The following is a 22,050-nucleotide window of genomic DNA, read 5'->3' as shown; positions in this document are numbered from 1 at the left end:
AAATGTTTCTCTGTGAATTCAAGTCAAACTTATCTTAAAAAAAAACACTACAGTGACTCATCACTAAACTTGAGTCAGTGGTTTTGAAAAAGGTCAGAAAATACGATTTTGTGCAAAATCTCTTCATGCTGAAGTTTCCAGGAAATATGTCTGCATCGTCATAAGTCTTCAAGTAATAAGTCATAAGTAATTTTTTGACAAAGCTTCAAAAGAAAACGTGCTTCATGGTTTTGCGCTTGTGTTCCAGTTCCTCTCCGGATATGAATCATGTTACAATCATGTTACATGTCAGTGAGTCATCATGGACGTGGACGGCGTGTTGACCAAACAATGAATTAAGAAATCATTTTTATTCCTTGCTGTGATAAAGGTGAGGAATAAGATTTACCCACATTTACACAAATCCTTCTCAGTCACTGCAGAGAAAAAGTTCCCATATTACGACTTTACTTTGTTTTGACTCATTAACCTGAGGAAGAATCACAAGATACGTCTGAACTGCTGTTTCTATTTGTTGCTTATTCATAATAAATACAAAAAAGTTGTACAAACTTAGTTTAATCAGCTCATTTGACATCATTGTTCACAAGATACACAAGCTTAAAGAGAACAAGGCTTATATACAATAAAGACCGTACATTTAGAATATAAAAGGGATAAAACAAAATATAAAAACAAATATCACTTCATGAACTCGCAGCGTTCAAATCCAGTATTTCCAATAAAGTCATACACATAACCCTTTACATTTTCAGAAAGTGAAATTACTTTTAAATAGAAAACAATTGCACTCCTTTGTACATTCATATAATTGACAATTTAAAAAAAGAAACATGAGCTTTACTTGTCAGCAGTCCAGAACAAACCAAGCAACAATGGACAACTGAGGAAATACATGTATTTCATTATGAAAACAAATTCTTCCTCTCAAACAGCGAGAAAGCGACGATAAAAAAAAAAACACATCTGCTAGCCCTTCTTCCATAAAATAGTGTGCTATTTACATTTAAATAGTTTTTTTTTCTATTTTTCACAGACTCTGGTCAAAAGTTACCAGAAAACCCTTTTTTAAAAACCTTCTGTTTACATCTTTTCAGAGCACTGAGGTGTGCGAGCACATAAGGCGTGATCGTTTGGGATTTTTAAAAAACTATTAGACTCAGATATGTCATTGGATCTGATGGCAACAACGTTGGCACTACTGCTTTTTGATGAAATTAAAGTCTTCTCAATTCCGCACAAGGTTTTGAATGAAAATCTAAAAATGAAAGACATAAGAAGTTGCATTTACTCTCCAATTTTAAACCTTCTCACTCTGGAGGCTAAACTCTCCTCTGCACCGTATGCATAGCTTGACACCATATTCATGTCATGTGACCCATCTCTTTAACTCTTTGACAGAAAAATAGCATTAAAAATTAAAGACATTTGTATTTGGTGTATTATTTGCTTCTTGTATCAACGATTCGTGGCAAAGACACATTTTAAAGCAATTCCAGTAGCTGCAGCCCACATACTTAGCTTTGCTGCTCATCCCACAAATGCACACTCTTTACAGGGGGGTGGAGGGGGTGGAGGTGGTTTCCAAAGTCACATGATTTCTCACTAAGAAGCACTGAAATAACAAAGAAAGGAATTACCAAACACAAATATCTTTTCCTGGTTAGAACAAATCCATCTTTGAGATTGTGTGTGTGTGTGTGTGTGTGTGTGTGTGTGTGTGTGTGTGTGTGTGTGTGTGTGTTTCTGTTCTCTATCCGTCAATGCGTTAGTGTTTGCTTATTCTTCAGACAGTCCGCACTCCTCTTGGAGCTCTCATTCGTTCAGTGGTTTGTGAGCTTTAAAACACGACTCGTCCTGGAGCATCCCCACGAACATCTTCTCGTACATTTTGTGTGCCGAGGTGGTCCCGATGATGCGGTTGATCTTCTTCAGGCCCTTGAGCAGGTAGCGCGGCGCCCCCTGGGTGCGCAGCACCCTCAGGCTGTGCGAGAGGCCTTTGGCGAGGTCCAGGTTGCTGTTGGCCGTTTTCCAGAGGTGGAGCAGCTGCAGGATGTACTGCCGGGGCGAGCAGGTGGAGACCACCGCCCGGACGTCCTCCTCCTGAACCCTCACGCCTGGCAGACTGTTGGCCACCTTCATGAGCTCGTCGAGGGTCAGGTTTTTCAGATTGTTGCAGCGAGAGACCTTCCTCTCACAGTGGTTCACACCTGGAGAGACGAGATGACCCTGATTATGAATCAAGCCTAAAAGACTGAACAGCTGAACGAGTCATCAGGATAAAAGTACCTTGTATTATGCCGTAGAGCTTGTCCTGGTCCTTGTTTTGCTCCCTCCACAGTCGCAGCAGGTGAAGGACCTGCTGCTGAGGAGTGCAGGACTTCTTCAGCCTCTCCAGGCTCTTCCGATCCACCCTCCGCCCGGGAAGACTCTCCAGAAGCCTCTCCAGCGGCACCGAGGACAGCTGCAGCGAGGCCAGAGACTGGAAGACCGCCTCCTCACACAGAGTCACGTCTGAAACCGGGACAAGCAACACTTCAATCCCTGCAGTCAGGCAAGTCTTATATCTATTCATCATCCTCTCTGCTTTGTCCAACTCAGTGTCAAAAAGCACTGGAGCCCATCTCGGTTGTCTGTGGGTGAAGTGTACGTCCTGGACAAGTCGCCAGACCATCACAGGACGAACAAAAACACACATAATTCAATTTAACCTCAAATCCCACACACACTGGGAAGACATGCAAACGGCACAGAGAGACCCACCAGCCTGACTTCAGGCCAGGGATCTTCTCACTGTGATGTGAGAGCGTGAACCCTGACAGCAGCGTGAAGCCCCCCCCGTGCAAATCTTCTTACAGTCAATACACTCAGGATTTTTCGCTGACTCGTCTTTCTTAAGTAGCTGTTGATGTGTAACTCACATCTCTGGCTTCAGTTTTCTGGCAATAACTGTTCCATAATGACTGTTTAGCCTTGTGATTTTCCAACATTTGTCAGTGGAAGATTTCAACCATGAAACCAAAACTAAAAACTACCTCATCTCACATTAATCTTTCCCCCTGTGCTGCAATCGAAGATGGAAAGGTGTGATTTTTGGGAACGGCCAATGACAGCCTCTCAGCGGGGTGCGCTTTCAAACTGTGACGGTAAGTTGTTTATGTGTGTTTGCGAGAGCTGACAGCGTTAGTGCAGATCCAGCAGTGTGTTCCCCGCTGGCTTCAGCCTGACGGGCCAAGCCGAGTCTGCCGCTCCGCACCAAGAAGCAACCGGAGCTGCATTCTTCAAAGCAGCCGGGGCCGGCCGAGCCTCCCTTATAAGGCGAAGGTATTTATGCAAAACGGCGTCTTTCTCTGCCAAATTTGTGAAACCTGAGCCGTTCCCTCCTCCACTGAGGAGGGAAGACTTCAGAAATCCAGGTCAGTCTCACCTGCAGATGACGTAAAAACAGTCTGAACTGTGTACGTGTGAAAAAATCTCCAAGGACTTTGAGAACCCTCGGTAAAATCACAGTTGGAGTAATCTCATTGAGATGAATGTGAAAGAGGACATTCGGGTGACGTAACTGTGGTTCGCTCTGTAACTGACACTGACATCTCGGTGGTTTCTCCGAATCACACAGAAACTTTGGGAATCCCAACTGTTCTCAATTTGACATTTTTTGTTCAACAAATAATTAAATAAACAAATAAATAAATGATCCTGTGGTCGTGTAGTTCACAGGAAGACAATTTGTGAATGAATGTTTGAGGAGAACATCACCCTCCCTGGGGGACAGCGGCTTCGTGTGTTTTCTTCCAAGTGTGTGTGTGCTAGGGTCTATACATCTGTGTGTGTGTGTGTGTGTGTGTGTGTGTTCTTTGGTCTCTGCGGTTTCTCAGACTCTGGGAATTTAGTGTCATATTTGAGGCTTTTCCACTCGAATTACATTTCAGCATCTGTCATAGTTGAAGTGTGAGTAACAAAGACTTAAGAGCTCGTCCTGCGTGTCGTTAAGTTTGATTCAGTTTCCTCTGTTCTTGCATTTTGGGGAAGTGATAGTTAAATGAGTAATTGATCCATCATGGGTCACTCTGACAGCAGCGCCACAAACATCCACCTCGACCCTTTGGCTTCTTTTTGTCGTTTCGGCTTTCAGGCACGCAAAAATCCTGAGAAGAACGGAATCTGGACGAAGACACTGACCGAGAAAATCCCCTGCTTCCAGGAACGTAAGTGACCACATATCAGAACCTATTCAGCTCTCAATGATTCTAACTCCAAGCTCTCTCTCAGAATCTGACACGTTTCGGCGTCTTTGCATGTGTGTGTGTGTGGGTGTGTGCATGCTGCCTGGCGATATAAACGGACCGATAATCTCTGACTTGATTGTAATCTGCATTTCTCAGAAAAACAAGGATTGGATGTACAAATAGTTACAGACTAGAAATACATCATTCTATTACTGAAGCAGATTTTTCAGATCTGAACTTTGCTTCTACAGTGTAACAATTATTAGGACTTTTCATCTAATTTCAGAAAAGTACAGCGACTTGACCTATAGTTTTAATGTGCATTTGAGATTAGAGATGTCCTAAAATGAAGTGAAATCATGGTCGTTATGCAAAGATTAAAGTGTAATGGTAACCGTTGCTTCAAGTGATAAAAGAAGGAATTAATTGGTATTTACGGTATTTCAAGTCCTCATCTGGACGTGACGAGTTTGACCACCAGCATTGTGAGAGGGGAAATCTTGAGTTTCGTTAGCGTCACTAATCAAAGTGGAAGAAAAAGTAACCCCAACCAATATGAAACTACTCTTAATTCAGCTCCAAAGCAAGAACTCATCATGACTCTCTTGTTCACTGTGATTTTGTAACATAAGAAAAGACCAAAGCAAATAAACCTGCGTCTTATTTTGATGATTGAAGAAAACTCAAAAATGCAAGTTCTTATCAGACCAGCTTGGATCTTTTTTCAGTTTTTGCTATAAATGAATCAACTGATTGATGGTGAGATTCTTTCCTTTGGGATGAAAGTTACATTTCTGTAAACGTCTTGCAAGTGTGTTGCTTGTGAAAGGATTTCACTCATATAGCGTCCGTCCCCAAAGCGCTTTACACTGTGAATGACATCCATCCGTTCATCGTCCAGTGAGGCTCAGTGTCACTTTGACGTGCGGACAGGGGGAGGTGGTTTCTGTCATTTCTAATGTTTTCCTCACCAGTGTGGCACAGGGTGTGATGCTGAGAGCAGTCCAGCTTCTTGTGAGGTCTGTCACAGACGGCGTCGGAGGTGGAGGTGCCGTATCTCAGGGTCTTGGAGTCCGAGCAGCTCCTGTGGGGCTGGCACGGCTCGGCGGACGAGCCGCCCGCGGAGAAATAGCCATCGGGACACGGCTCGCACACCGTGTCACTCACTGGTGTACCTGGGAGGGAGGCAGACATAAGATCATTAAGGCCAGTGTAACAATCAAACATGCAAGAAATGAAGGCTTTTTTTTTTTAAAGCAAAAAAAAAAAAAAAAAAAAAAAAAAAATCGCTGAACCATCCAGCTCTGTCAGAACTGATCAGCTGTTTTCAGGAACACGAGATTTTCATCAGTAGTGTTGGTAAGACTGAGAGAAGTGCGACCGCAGATATGTGACAGCTCATCACGGAGACATATGACTCACATCACCGTGACTCAGTACATTTTCTGTCTTCTTTCTTGGACTACTATCACGACTGCATCGGGCTGAGACGTGTAAATACATGTTTTCACGCAAATTCACACGGTGTTCAATGTGCTTCTTTTTGGTCATGCAAAAGACAAATCCTACTGAAATGCTATAAAATGTAGTGAAGTGGAACATTTATTTAATCCCCTTCATTTATAATAATAACAATAATATAGTGAGTATAATTTATTTCCTTTTTTTCATGATTATAGGAAACGTTCCATAGAAAGCGATGTCTGTGGGGTTTTTTTTCCACTTCCTTGTTCTATTTTTACATATCGCTGAGGTGGAGACTGAAACTGTGACGCATCCGTCAGATTTAACCTTTTACTTATTTTTTTCGCACCTTTGTTCCATATTAAAAATATTTTGCTGACCAGCAGTAAGAAATACACCTCCTTTCATGCTTTTTGATGTCTGTGATGAGCAGTGCAGGTTTCAATCTGACTATAAAACACACACACACACACACACACACACACACACACACACACACACACACACACACACACTGGAGACTCGTGGGAATTTACTTTGACAAGCATGATTTTTGTTCTAACATTAAACAGACGCAAACAAAATCCTTATTCATTCATTCATTAATTAGCTGGGCTTTCTTTTTTGTTATTGCCACTGACCATAAAGACAAATTCGCCAGCCGGAAAGGGCCTCAGATCTCCAACTCATAAAACCACAACACAACCAGAAACAGACAAATCAGGAGATCAAGGACGAACGGACTCACGGACTCACAGACAGCATGGACTGTTGGTGGTTCAAAGGTCTCAACCACAACTCAAAGCGCTACAAAAAGTCGTTTGGGTTCAAGCAGGGGAATCCCCTGAACTGCCGCCCCATGTCTGTTGAAATTCATTAGGCTTTCTTGTCCACTTGTGGATGCGTGTGAGATGAATTCCTGGAAAATGCCGTCTCATGTCTGGGTGGTATCGGCACTACAGGGGACAAATGATAACCGCCAACACTGGAAAATGTTGCCTCATCCTCGCGGTGGCTGGACTCTCAGGTCCAAGATGAAGTCATGAGAAGCCGAACGGACAGCCGGAGCTGATGTTTTAAATACCAGGTTCTGTTTGCTGGAATTAAGCAGCAGCCTTTGTTTATGCGGACAAATGCAACGATGACAGCATCTGCAGAAAATATCCGGTTGAAAATCCGCCGTGACAATAACACTGTTGGACTGCTGTCAGTGCTTTATGGTGCACAAGCGTTTGGGACTTTGAAACGGAGGTATTACCAGATGCTGATGGCAGCAGAAAAAAGTTTGCATCTCTCACTGTTTTAAGTACTGAGCATTTGTTCCCTGACAAAACAACTGTGGGTACGTCCTGATTGTCCGGTAATTCCTGTGAAGTGGACGGCACGGGATGTTCAGCCAAGATGAAGGGATTTTCAAGTCGAAACGTTTTGGGTCATGCTGAAAACCAGCACTGTGTTCATACAGCAGCTGCACTAATACTATTTGCTGGTTGACAGCAATAAAAAAGAAGAAATGCACAAATAATTTCCTTAATTATTTGTTCTATTTGCTATTGGTGTCATAACCAACACTGGAAACACTGGGGTGAGTCAAAATCACTTAAAAGATGTCCTTGACATAAATCTCCCATTTACTTTTGAAACAATATACATGGTAGGAGGATGTGAGGATCTACGAACTGCACACGTGCTTTTATTGCTACATCTTCAACGACTACATTGTTTAGTTTTAATTAATTTAATTATTTCATTTAATTTCACAGTATCTGCTATGGCTGCATTAACTAAATAACTCAGGAATCGAATGTATTCAAGTTTGGCATTTTGCAGGGAGAAGTTGAGCACTTCCTGCTCTTAGAGGTCTTTGTACTTACAGTGATTAAAAATATATTCTCTCCCTGCTGAAATGGTACTGTGGTGTTCTTGATATGAGCGTACGTGCCAGTCCAATGGCACATTTGCGGACAAAAGAAATAGGTGATCCCTGACTGTCTGTGAGGATTTCCTCTTTTACTGTGCTTTAAAACTTGCCTACTCATGTATGACAGGAACAAATAACACGGTCTGCTTCTCAAATAAATGTCAAATGAAAATGTCATTATATCCTACGCCCGTATGTTTTTGAAACTGATAGCGCCCACACACTATTGATGTAGTGACATAACAGCGTCATCAAGCTTCCATTATGTTTCCATTTGTGGCGTTGAGGCGGACAGTAACGCAGAAGTGACCCCTCGTAAAGGCTCATTTAAATATGTCAGATGTCCTCTCTGACCTAAAATAACTCAGACCAAACAAAGCATTGTTCAATCAAAATAAAAGTGACAGACAGCCAATGACCATGAACACTATGAGGAAGTGAGAAACGGTGTGGATGAGTTACGGCCACTGACGAGCAATGCAAAAAAAAACAAGTGTGGTTTCTTTACTGTAACTAACACGCCAATGAAAAAGTTAAATAGCGCACAAAGTAGAGTAGATATGCGGTCGGAATATTTCAGAAGAGACTCAGCCCTGAAACTTTAATAAAATGGCTCTCAGACCAAAAGAAAATGGAGCACAAAAGGAATTTTATAATACTTTATGTTGTACTGAATATCAGCACCGCTGTAATTCAGTCACAGGAAAGGTCAAAGCAACCCTGTTAATGCTCTAACAACAGTCCAGCAGTTGCACAAACTTCAATTATCTGCTGACTGCAACAGAAATAACCATAGAATTTATGTGCCTCATTAGACACTGAGTCTGCATAAGTTTAAATGTTACCCAACCAGCATTGAACCACAAAGTCTCTTGCTAAGCAACATTTTTTTAAAAGAGCACATGACTAGAAGAACCTTCTTTGAAAACCATATATAGTTATTGATACCAGGTGTGTCAATCATGCAGCCCGTGGGCCAAATCGAGCGGCACGACCTAATAATTCATTTACTGGGGAATGCCATTGTTTTATTAAAATATAAAACCACGCTGAGACGTGAGTCACGATGCCGCACTGAAATCCAGCAATCTTAAAGTCAAAGCAGCATCAGAGCCATACTGTGAAGACAAATATAGAATTGCATGCATGCTGAAGGCTGGTGGACTGTGTATTTTGATATTTCACTGTTTCTTTTTTTTAAAAGATGGTCATTTTTAAAGATGGCTTAATACTGAAATTCGTATTTGTTGTCTTGATAATCTTTTCAAAAATGAACTTTTATCACAAGTATTCATAAGTCTTGGCACTGAAATGAAAGAAAATATTTGTCCTAAAAAAAAAAAAAAAAAGAAAAAAGAAGCATTTAAATGGCTATTATGATTTTTATGATTTTTATGATTTCATTTTACTGGTCCCACCCACTCAAGGACATATTGGGCTGCATGTACTCTGCTGTAATATTGATTATTTTTCTTATTTCAAATTTGTCCTGTCTTAAGTCTTCTTGAGTTGTTTTCTCTGTTTCACTTCTTCAAAATTCCTAGCATTTCAGGACTTGCTGTGTGTTTCTGTTCATTTGTTTTCACGGTTTATCTTTTTTCGTGGCTCATCATTTACGTTTTAAGCTCTGTCCAGAGCACAGCTGAAGCTGTGGTAATGTTAAATGTTCATGTTCAATGTCTCATCCTGATCACTCTCAGCTGTGCCTCGTCTCCGTGTGTGTGTGTGTGTGTGTGTGTGTGTGTGTGTGTGTGTGTGTGTGTGTGTGTGTGTGTGTGTGTGTGTGTGTGTGTGTGTGTGTGTGTCCTAATTTGCTGTCCTCTGTCTCATCAGTCACCAGTTTTTCTCTCTGCGTCTTGTTCCTTGCATGGGTTTGTTTCAAGCTGTTTTTGAGATAATCCAGTTGACGTTCGAACCCGCCTGGCTTGTGATCTGACCATCCTGTGATTCGCCCTTGTCTGACCTTTATTTAATAAACTGTTGCTCTGTGCAAAAAATAAAAATAAATTAAAAAAGTCCAGCTTGTACCTGCTTTCTGCCTCGGTGTTTGAAGCCTCAGTCTGTGTCGCAGATTAAAAGCATGTATTTTTTTATTGTACATTTCTATTCCATGAGCAACCCGCCAATAAACAACTCATGTTATTAGTGTCAAGGTCTTGCAGTTCTTGGAGCTCGTCCTCAACACATCATCTTGGTAGAACTTGAGTAAATACCCAACGAATACTCTGTGATTGGCTGGAAATTTGAAGTGGGTGTGGTTAATAGAGAAAGGCATATTTTCCCATCTCCTCCAAAGAATTTCTTACTTGAGTTTTCTCTTGGAGTATCCAAAAGTCCTGCCCAGAATTAAACTTTGTTCTTTTTCATGCCATGTCGAGAAAACAAACAAATTTCTCTGTTCTTGGTTCCACAAACCTTTTCTGCTCGGAAGCCAGAATTAACTATTGAGGACATTTGAAACAGCTGTGAGGTGGAGTGATGCAGCCATGAAGCGTTCTAATGCGCTCGTATGCAATATCACGTCCAGTCAAACTCGTCTGTCAGAATTAACTCTTGTATATTATCATTATTAACTTCACACAGTTTACACACTTGAAAGTTTCCTGGAAAATATCAGGCATTGATTTTCTTCTCAGTACAAAGATGAGAATGTTTACGGTGTCTGTTTTTCTCAGAAATGCATATTACTGAGTTATAACTTTAATTACTTTTGATAAATTTCCTCAAAAGGTCTCATTTCCCATTTGAGGACATTCCTGGCCCATGAGCATCCCGCTAAAACAGAATTTATCCTTCAGTTAATCACCTTACTCTAAATCACTTCTGACAACATACTATTACAAATGAAGTGATAACGTTGGTGGGAAACTATGCAGAGCGAAACATTCGTTCTCACAGAAAGGAGCAACGTCTGACTTCTCGAATTGCAAATTACAGCTACGACCAGACAGGGTGTTCCTTACAACTGCGCATGCATGCACGGCGAGTTTAACGTTTACACGCAGCCACATTCGTAAGAAATGAACCTCGATTGGCTCTCTGCACGACTTCTTCACTGTATGAGGCGAAGACAGTGGCTGCAGTGAATATTTGAGAGAGTTTTCAAGAGAAAGAGAGGGAAGGAGTCACGTTTGGCTGAGGAAAAGTTGGTTTTGCATCTGGAACAGATCTGACTCACAGAGTCAGAAGAAGAAGAGATGCAAGCAACTTCCAGCGAGACAAGAAAGAGGACATGGGGATGTTAAAAAGCAACTGAAATGTGTGTCTTTGCTTTGGCAGCCGGAGAGCTTCTGACATGCCAGGAGATGGAGGCAACTCAGGACAGTGAATGAGAAATCAAGACATAATATAATATGAGATGTCTGTTAAAAACAGTGAATACTTACAAGCAATGTTCTTCTCCCATACATGTCAAAACACTAGATATTTACGACTACATGTTTTGGACCACTGGTTTCTAAAAAGTGTGTTTATATTTCAATTACAAAACATAAAATACAAATGTGTTTTATTACTTGTTTTCTTTTTCTACTTGAAAGCAGTCAGCCAGACCATTTAACAAACAGATAAGTGAATCTCACCTAAAGCTGTCACTCCATAGCCGGGCGGGCAGGCGGTGTGTGTGATACAGAACTCCACCACAAGGTGGAAGCCCGGGGCACACTCACACAGCTGGTCATGGGTGCTATTGCATTGTTGCTTCACTAGTTGGCGCTCCTTGCACACCTACACACCAAACGGAGAAGCATGGTTTTACACACACACCCAGCTGCACACACCCATAAAACGGATCACGGCGCTTGTCTTCCTCCTGCAAAACACGCTGTCCTCAACAGTGAGAGAGTAACATCAGAGGCCGGACCGGATCCTACATACAGGCCGATGTAGCGGGGATTACATAATGTTTCTGGAGGAGCAAAGTGGAAAACATCTAAACTCTGGGATGGGATCTCTACACCACAACAAACACTGTGAGACTTTCTTTTTTAGTAACGACAAGTGATGTGGAAACACTGGCTTTAAAAAAAAAAAAAAAAAAAAAAAAAAGGAGGACAAATGTTGGGCTACAACGTAAACAAACAGTATAGTCATGGATTTAACGGAAACTGTCCAGGAAAACCACAAGAGGAGCATGAAGTGCAGACTAGAAGATGGAAATACTTTAAAGGATGCTGCTGAGAGTGAACGGACACACTGCTTTAAAAAAAAAAAAGTGTGTGTTTTCCATGAAAGCTTCTTCCTGTCCTCATATATTAGGGGAAAATCAAAGGGCTAAATGTTAGGACTGTGTGTGAACCATCTCACGCATACGTACCGAGGTGCAGTATTGGCACGTGTCCCCCCAGTGCCAGTTCTCAGCAAAGTGTCTCTCGGGACAGGGCTGGCACTCCGTGGGGGTGTCGGCAGTGCAGTGACGCTTCAGGGCCGTGCCAGGGGGGCACTGGTCACACAGCAGGAGGTCAGAAGTCACGGGGTCGCGATACTGGTACTGTGGCGGCGCCGCGTGATGCTGGAAGGCCCAGGAGAAAGAGGCTGAGAAGAGCTGAGAAAGAGAGAGAGAGAGAGAGAGAGGGGAGATTCAGCAGTGACAAAAATCTTTAATGAAAGCCATCCCATGCAACAACTTCTCTTTGGCAACAGGTTCAGATGTTTTTGTATTTCGGGGCTCTCGCCAACCCAAAGCTTCCAGTAAGGGAGAGTTGAAAAAAAGGTCAGCGCCGTAAAGTTGGAGCTCCTGGTGGACGTACAGTCCTAAAGTGATTTCCTCTGCTTTATAGACTGCAGGTCTGGGAGTCGGAGGAGACTTGAGCTGCAGCTTCGTGGACACTGCTGATTACTGCACTGCGCCGACCTCTCAAACAATAACAACAGTACATTTCAATCCAGCATATTTAAAGGAGGCAATATTTTCACTTTAAATTGGCTAAAAATGGAGATATGCATTTCATTACACACAGCGAATGACATTTTATCATGACAAGTAGTTTTAATCATGAGATCAGACTTATTTTATTGCTCTTCTGGACTCTATTTTCATCTGTTTAGCCTTTTTTTTCCCCGGATCTTTTAAATGAATTCAGATGTTTCGGTAATACCAACATTCTGCTCATAGTAAAATAAGAGAAAAGACTCAGGAGACATTAACTGTGCAGCCCGACTCCGCCAGCAGTCTTCCATCCAAGTCAGCAGTCCTGTGAGATACGCTGCTTGGCAGCTGAAAACCATCTGATGTGATTCAAAGGTGATCTATAGCTCTTTCATACTGTCCAAGAGCCAGAAACCCCCGACAGCCACAAACCCCTCCGAGCAAAAGAAACCTACCTATAGGGACACACTGTAAAGTGGTCGGCGGTTAACGAGCCACTGAACAAGGCCCCACACTTCAAAATAACAAGCCCGTGTATCATCGCATGAGTCGGGACTGAAAGGTTTTGGTCAGATCTAAACTCTGAGATATCGGTCGGTGAGCGTGTTTGACATGCAGCCATGTAGCCGGTCGAAGCCACATGCAGACCAGATGTCACACAAAAGGCTCCTTCTTCCCCAGAGGCCCTCAGCTATTGGCTGTGTGGACTTTCCCGTTGGCCAGGATACATCCTCACTGCTTAGACAACTGACTTACAATAGACACTCCGCTCCATTGTGTGTGTGTGTGTGTTTTCTTTTTAGTCATGCTTTATGTGCATTGTCAACAATGAATGAATTCATCCAAATAACACCCAGAAGTCATTCATGCATGTGCTTACAGCTGTGCACACAGGCAGGAATGCATTTGTTGTGTGTGTGTGTGTGTGTGTGTGTGTGTTTGTGGAGCTTCGCGTCCAGCGACCGTTTTCCTCAGCGTTGGTCTGCATGCTCTGCGGTCGCCTCTTCTGGCTGCTGTTCACGAAGAGTCCTGCTGGAGGTTGCTGGGCTTTCCCCATTCACCACCAGAATACAAAACACTCACCCACTCAGCTCAACAGTTTACGTGCCGCACGCCATTCATCTTTCTGCCACACGTATATCATGTTTCAATACTGGCCTTAAAAGTTGCAACCGCTAAGCACACAGTACTGCAAGTGTAAAAAAAAAAAAAAAAAAAGTTTTAATTGAGATAGCAAGTATGTGTATTTTCTTCAAGTTCGAATATTTTAGCTACATGCATTTGTCATCAGATATCTATGTATTTATGTGAAGTGGAAACAGCGTGCAGCGCAGCTGTGTGTTCTCCCTCTGCCATATGTTACAGAACATAAGCCATGTGCTCCAAAACACTTTGATCTACCGTCAGTAAATGTAACCAAGCAGGGTTTCCTGAATAATTTATCATGATACACATGCTGTACAATACAAATATTTCTCTTTTGAGAGTAATCCATCTTTAGGGAGTGATCTATTTCTGCTCTCCTTTGCAACGAAGGTCACTGAGTAAAACAGTAAAAATAGATGAATGGGTTTTACACACCATAATAGAAACCTCGGCTTAAAACGGGGCTGGCGAAAGCGGCGGTTTTCCCGGCAAAACCTATCGACCTCTGAGTACAGCGTTTGGTGGAAGGCTTTCATCCACGGGCGACTCGCTGCGCGGTACCATGAGTTTGTTTGGAGCATGGGTGGCCCCTGCAGGAATCGAACCCATAATCACAGTCTTTGCTCTTCAAATTAGGAAGAGTCCCTTACACACTATTAAGTCCACACGACCACATCCAATCAGCTCTGAAGCGTCGGCAGGGTGGAGCGTCGACGCAGAGTCACCTGGGTCACTGCAAAGTTGACCTTGGAGCTTTGACTTTAATCTTTGGTTTTCTTAGGGATGAGATTACTGGCAGGGCTGCACTATCTTCAGAGTGAATAAGTGCAAGGAAGAGATTTGGTATTTCATCATTTCTTTTAACTTTCCGAATATAGTCATTTAGTCATGAAGTAAGTTTGACAGGAAATGCACACAGAGAAGTTTATGAGAAAAAATGCTTTGATCAGAGCAGAAATGTACTGAAATGCAAATAACCATTACTTTTCACCAAAGCAGCAAATGAAAGATTGCTTAAAGAGACACTAGTCCCTCACAGGACCTGCTGGATGAGAGCAGCCGTGGTCTGGCAGCGGCTCGCTGCTGCATTTTACACCTCGCTCAGAGGAGGACCTTCAACAAACGTGCTGCTTACATTTTGTGGGAAGGAAGTTGGTTCAGGTGGCTTTTAGCATCTGGAAGCACTGCTGGAGATTAAAAACTTAAATCAAACCACATTTTATATACAAGTACATTTTTTTTTGGCAGCGAAAAACCCGAGCAAAGGGTAACGTGTTAATAAAAAATCAGTTCTGTTGTCCAAAACCGGCCAAATGCGGTAGATCGCCACTCCTGAAGAAAACATTAACTCGGAGAAGATGGCCTGTGGTGTGTGTGTGAGTGTGTGCTTATCAGCGGCGAGACGAGATGATGAACTCTTCACCCTTTTTGTCGCCTTGCGAGCTGCCGTCTGACGACATCATGGACGAGCGCTGGAAACCCAAATTACACAGCAGCTCAGGTTCCACCGGCAGCCGTAATTACACTGGGAGTCTGATCAGGACCGAGCTCAGCGCGGGGCACGTCCTGCATGGAGCGCGGCCAGATGAGAGCGATAGGTGGCTGGAGGTGCAGATAACAGTGCGGCGTCGGTACGGAGACGCCCTTGAGCAGAGAGGGGCAGGTGATATGTAAATGACTCTAACTGATGTGAGCGCCTGGTAAAACCGTCTGTTGGAAAAGTACGCTCATCATGTTGCTGTTGAATAGATTTTTTTTAATGAAAAAAGCTTGATTCAATGTAGTTTCTCCTCGTTTTCATAAGCTTCATGTTAAGTTTGAAAGGGGCCAATAGAATTTTAAGAACATTTTATTGATGGAATCAGTTATTAATTTACAATATCAATGCTGCTGGAGGTCTTCATCCATATAGTTCTAATGCCTTGCAAATAGAATTGTTTCATTGGGCTATACTCTGTCATTTTAATATTACATACTGCAGTTTAAGGACATGTAAGTGGCCCAGAGGTCAAGATTTCCCCTGCTGACAGGTTGCTGCGGTGGCTCCTGAGCGAAACTCCATGAGTTCCACCTGCATGAGTTCATGAGGAGCAGATTATATTCTTAACAGGCACCATCTAACAGATAGGATAATTTTTTTTTTAATGTAACAGCAGAACATGTGCGTTGGAAAAGATTATGAGAAACAGGAAGAAACTTTGAAAAATCGAACACAAAACAACAATGTTTAGTGACAAAGATACACTGTTTACTGTGTTTATTTGTCGCTGTGTTGTCATATTTTAACTTGAAAGAAGTGACACTAAAGTAAAGCAACCCGTCATACAGCTGGGGCTTCAACAATGATGGGATTTACTGTTTCTCCAGGGATCTATGAGGTGGAGTATTCCGGAGAGGCAGTGCCCTGTGGAGTTTGCAAGATTCAAACTTCAAGGAGACAGATTTCAAAATGATCACATTAAAGTGTGAAAAAATAATTACATTTATTACATTTGGTGTTTGTTTTTTGCAGAAAAATTATGAAAAGTGGTTAAAATAAAAAATATGCATTATTTAGAACTAAAAATCTTCTATTGGAAGTTTATTCTAATATAGAGACACTAACTGCTTTGCAGAAAATCCCATTTCCAGGCAGCTGGGTGGTGTAAAATAAAGTGTTTCATGTTGACCAAATGTGCTGTAATTTGTGTTAACGTGATGCAAACGATATACTGTAAATATACAAGGTGAATGATGCAATTGTTTAAGAAAAATCTGATTCAATAAATCACAACTGCATTATGAAACAGCAAACATCCCCTCGTCCGTGCGGCCGGATCAAATGTAAAAATGTGCGCAGAAGGAAATCGGCCGCAGCATTAAACGGACTCCCAGCAGATAGAGGCCGGGGTTCGAGTTACATTCAATCTGCAGCGTGCTGACATGCAAAGAAAGAAGAGATTCCATGTTTGGGTTGCCTGAGGTCAACTTTAAATTCATGGCATGAGGAGAAGAGCCGTGGCACAGGCTTCATCCATCAGCCACATGGATTCAGTTAACTGTAAATGCAGGTGGTCCGAGGGGGGATTCCAGCTCATGAGTGTGTCTGTGTGCATGTCAGTGTTTGTGTGTGTGTGTGTGTGTGTCTTTTTTGACTCACACGGCGAGAGATGAGGGGTACACACTGCCATGCTACATCACAAAAGCTTCCCCCTGTACACTCACCACATTATCCCCCATGAGAAGTAAATCTAATTTGGAAATTCCTGCTCAAAATCTTTAAGATCAAACTGCTTTGTGGAAACGGTTACAGTTATTGAACGCTTCGCTGACAGATGGACAGCAGCAAAAAATACGTTTTAATATTTATTGCTAAAACTGAGAAAATTTTAGAGATTTAAATTAGAGAAAAAGTTAGAGATGCACTGCAGCACAAAGCTGCTTTGCAGAAAAGACAGCAGCAAACAGAAAGGTCTTCAGCTTTGTTTCAGCTCTAAGGCTAATATTTATCTACCGTCAGTTGATCCAGTCTTGATCTTTGTGATCTGTTTGGCATTTCGTAAGCCGATGTGCTGAAGAGAGGATTTTCATGGAAATGTTTTAGATGGGCTTACTGCAGTAGATGTTAACACACAAAGAGGTGAAACTATTCAAACATCTAAAAATAAGTAAGTTTCATGAAGGGGGAAAAAATGTAATGGATGAAACTGAGTGCATGAATTCTCCTTGGTTTTATTATAACCAAGATGAGCAGGAGGAAAAGCAGAACCCTGAATGAACCAAACTGCTCAGATACATTTTTATCTTCATACTTTGTAATGTAGGATGTTGAAGATAAAAGTCTGCTAGGCTTATTGTTGTGAAGAATTTGTAGGATTTAGTGAGCCTCGCCTCTGTACAGTAAAATCAGCTGATGGAATTCACAAAAATAAAAAAAATAAAAAAATAAAAAAAAGGCAGTAACTGAAATGTTCAAGCCAAACAAATCAATCTTCCCTCTTTTTCCCCCTCACACATTTAGCATCAGATAAACTGCCACTACAGAGTTTTGCATCAGATCAGTCCTGCTGTTTTAAATTCGAGTCACACAGTGGCGAGATAAAACACACAGAGGGGCCTTTGTGTGATCCCACCACTCATGCAACAGATGTTTTTCCTCATTCACCTTTTCTGTCTCTTCCACGGCAGGATCAGCTTTAGGTGGGCGTGAAGCGCACACACACACACACACACACACACTTCTGCTATCAGTACTACTGTTGATGGAAAGGGGAACTAAGGTGTGGAAGCAACCTCCACGGGTAATTGTTGCTTTCTGAATAAACATTTGTACTTGTGTGTTTAAAACCTGTTGACTCTTCACACACACACACACACACACACACACACACTCTATATGTCACCCTCATCCGCCTTGTCCCACACAGTTCCTGACTCTTCTCCAATGTTTGTCTTAAAAGGTGAAAACAAGAAGCCGAGAAGGAAGCTCGGCGAGCGCGGTTGGACCATGAGCGATCTCCTCGCAGCGCCTGAGGTCCGCGTGTGAACCAGACACTCACTTTAGGGAAGTTGGTGTGGCATGTGCCAACCGCCACAACAGAGGGCCAAAGGAGAGGAGGCGTAAAGATAAAGAGAGGACAGATAATAGATAATCACAAAGGGAAGCGGGGACAGCGCGCGCTTCGGCATGGGGATAAAAGGAGGGAATCTGTGACGGATGGACAGGCGGGTGGTGCTGCGTTCAGGTGGGGCTGCAGGTTTCCTACCTGTACCTCCGACAGGATTGCATTATTTCACTCTCAGGAGTGTCACTTTCCGCCACAGATTTCTGTTTACCTACTGAAACATGTGTCGCGATGAGAGCTGTCCCAACAACAGCTCGGGGCTCAGACGAAACGTGCCTGATGGAGGAGACGCCGCAGCCACGTGTGTTTGGGGCATGCAGTGCAGCAGGAAGGGTGCACAGGTGCAAGGAGTGCACGTTCACTTCTGGACCTCTGAATCAAAACAATGTTTTGGTCTGAAAATTGCAGAGTGCCGTTTTAAAGGTAGCATTAGTCACAGACAGACTGTGGGGCTGTCTGTTTGGCTGGTCGGCGAGCAGATAAACAAGCTGCGAGCGCTGGTGGAGCCAGGGCAGGTGCGGCTTGACTTTACTGGCTGGATGTTGACAGTAAAGATTGACTGGGTGGTTGAACAGCTGACTCATTAGCTGGGCTACAAAGATGTTTGTGTGAGCTGCTGAAAAACTGGCTAACTTACTGAAAGATGGACAAATGCAAGAACCCTACATTTGACGTGTCAAAACAGAATTTTGACCTAGTTTCACTGAGCAGAAGATGACACTGACCATGCATGGCACAAAAAGACCATCTCTTCCTTCTCTCATGTACACAAATGTGGAAACAACCCACCCCAACAGATAGCAGAAGCAGTGTATTATGGCTGCAGCGCATGGCCACTTTATGCCAGGATACACATCTCCAGCAGAGCATATGCAAATCCTGCAAAGGCCTCCGTGCAGCACTGCACACAAAAACCACTAATATTAACTACTCCTAGCCAGAGGCAGACATGAAGGCCATGGTTAAAGTGTTGTAGAACAAATGAGAATGTTGCAGTGCACACCAGCTGCTGGAAACTCCTCACATGAGTTTAATTTTAAAAGATGAAACTTCATTTAAACTTTAAACACACAATGTCACAGCGGGGACATGTGAGCCAAAGTAAATGTTCATTTATTAAAGAATCTTGTTAATCTTGTTTGTGGGTGTATTGGGACTGTTCATTGCGGTGAATTAAAAAAAAAAAAAAGAAAATGAAAAAAGTGTGCAAACATGAGGCCCATTCATCACCAAAAGCAAACAACCTCCAATATAAGCAAAGTGGAGTTTAATTTGCAATGCTCTGAAGATTTGGCTGGGTTGTAAAACGGTCCCGGAGCTCTTAAATACATATTTTATATTTGTTCTAATATACGGCAGGGGGGTGGGGGGTGGGGGGGGGGGGGGTGCAGCAATGACAGCTTCACAAAAACTACCTGACAGTTGGATAATCCACATCAAAAAAATAGAAGAACAAATTAAATATGAACTGTAATCATATCTGAGAAAGTCAGCGGATTTCAGGGAGAAGCCTTGACTGGAAGCGCAGAGACTCTGATCCCTATAATAACCTGCACATCATCAGACTACCTGCGCCGCAGACGCACGCGGTGGATAACCAGGAAGAGCGATCATTCTCCTCATTTCTGTACCTCCTGTCTCACCGTGAATCCGGATGAACCGCGGACACTTCCACCCAAACCGAGCGGAGCGCAGCAATATTCCACAATATTCCACGACTCCTCAAATCACATCGCATCTCCTTTTAATTACTATTATTTCCTAAATAAACCTTTCACATAGAGCTGAGCGCGTGATCCAGAGGATGAGAAAAGCGCAGTAAAAAAAGTGGGATAACTCACCACTAAGAGTTTCATGGCCGGGTTGGATTTCGCTATCCGCGCGCTCATCTCCTCTGCGTAAAAAGCGTAGTGTGGTGGGGTCTCCATCAGTCCCATCGCTACTTATACGGTGCAGGGAGAGAGAGAGGGAGAGAGAGAGAGAGAGAGAGTGCCCACCCATCATGCTCTTACGTCCCTCTCGCTGCTTCCCTGCTTTCCCTCCAGTCCTAAAAATACTTTTTTCGCATCCCTACTCGCTGCTGCCTTTCGGTTACGCAAGTCGCGAGCTATGTGGGCGCGATCAGAGACCAGAGGAGAGAAAACGGGGTCTGAGACGCAGCATCCGACCGCTCCTTCATTCATGAATTTAACCAGACTGCACGAGCCTCAAGAAGCACGAGGTCGCTCAGAGAAATCCACCACCGAGAGATCACAGCGTGTGAGCAGCCTCCACACTGAATTCAGAAATAGAAAACAGTTACCGACAATATTGTTAGGATAGTTTATTGATTCTTTTTTGGGGGAAATTATTTATTTGCATTTAACCAATCATACAAGGAACAGTGGAGTTGGGGACCAACATGTGCAGTGGGATTCAAACCTACAACTCCCCCCCACATACAAGCATACTCTGAAAAGACAATTGTGTTTGATTGTCTTTTTTTAGGATGACTTAAAGAATCGCATAAAGCAGTGATACATCTGAGCTGTCATCACTGTGCTGGGCAGTCCAATGAAATATTCACTCATTACCTTCAGCTGAAGTTACATCAGTCAGCTCGAAGTCTGACGGTCCTGCGTGTTATTTTGGTCCTTTTGAGTCAATCCTCGTAGGTTGGTGTCTCCTACTTTCGGTCTCCACAGCGCACTCTCATGCTAAATGGATATAACCTTGAAATATTGCCCACGCTTAACGTCAAAGAGCAACAAAACAGCTGAGACAAACTTCCAGTGTGACATTAATGTGTATTTAATGGGTGAAATATGAAGAATTTGAAGAAACTATGAAGAAACAGCAGCTCTGCGACTGTTTCCAGTTGACAGTGATGAAAGTTATTGCACTTGTAATGGTGTTACAGAGAGAGATCGTCACTGTATTCTAGGATTTACAGGGATAGAACATAAAGCACACATAAAAGACTTACTAAGCCATAATAAACGTGTGTCTTGGGGGGTGTCTGTGTTTTTATCTTACTTTATAGAAAATAACACCCTATAAGTTACTTGTTTGACATTTTCTTGACTGTTCAAACGTAAAAAACAGTACAGTAACTATTTCCATGTGTCTGTAAAACAAATTTCCCATAAGAAGACGTGGTTTTCTTTTTACATGGGCTGTAGTTTAACATCCCGCCTGTGCACCCAATCTGTCAAAGTATACAAAATAATAAAACAAAATCAATAAAAAGCCCAAAGTTGCTTTAATCAGTGTGAATAAAGAAACATTTTCCAGACCAAAATTTAAGAGGTCTGCTGGATAGCCCATGAATATCGTGATTGACAGATGTTTATTTAGACCAGCCAGAGTCGTTTATCTGACTTCTTCTGCTTATTTGAATGTCCACTGAGTGAATATGGAAATGTTGCCTCAGTGGATGAACAATAACGTGCATGTGCTGAGCAGATATGTTTTAGTCACAAGATCCCGACGCTAAATGCCCGATGTACGATCGTCTTTATGACCTTGAACTGTCACCAACTCTCTGGAGTTCATTCACTTTCTGGTCCTTCCCCAGACGTTTGTTCCAGAAATGTGTCATTTCACGCGCATGTTTTACATCAGCCCACCGTGATTTTATGTTATGAGGCCAACAAGGGTACTCACTGTTCAGCCTTTAACACTTACATTTACACTTTTCCAACACATAACGCCATAGTCAGCTAATTAAATCAGCAATCATTGGGTCGAAAGCCATTATATCCACACGTTAGCAGTCCATAAACCAGGGAACGCACAGGAAGACATTCTCACATACTCTCACATCGATGGGCAATTTCT

At 42.7% G+C, this 22,050-nt stretch overlaps 1 protein-coding gene across 1 annotated transcript; it reads right to left on the bottom strand.

Annotated features, from left to right (window-relative positions):
* Positions 1 to 493: 493 nt before the first annotated feature.
* On the bottom strand, positions 494 to 20,172 carry LOC115397475 (tumor necrosis factor receptor superfamily member 11B-like). The gene is made up of 6 exons (XM_030103814.1): positions 20,073 to 20,172; positions 11,930 to 12,157; positions 11,196 to 11,340; positions 5,201 to 5,404; positions 2,290 to 2,514; positions 494 to 2,210 (listed from the first exon to the last, which is right to left on the bottom strand). Exons 1-6 carry the CDS (start codon positions 20,166 to 20,168, stop codon positions 1,816 to 1,818), a joined length of 1,293 nt encoding a protein of 430 aa, XP_029959674.1. The 5' UTR covers positions 20,169 to 20,172; the 3' UTR covers positions 494 to 1,815.
* Between the last annotated feature and the right edge of the window lie 1,878 nt (positions 20,173 to 22,050).

Source organism: Salarias fasciatus, chromosome 11, assembly GCF_902148845.1.
Source record: "Salarias fasciatus chromosome 11, fSalaFa1.1, whole genome shotgun sequence".
NCBI classification, from domain to species: domain Eukaryota; kingdom Metazoa; phylum Chordata; class Actinopteri; order Blenniiformes; family Blenniidae; genus Salarias; species Salarias fasciatus.
This window is presented reverse-complemented; position numbering and strand designations above follow the sequence as displayed.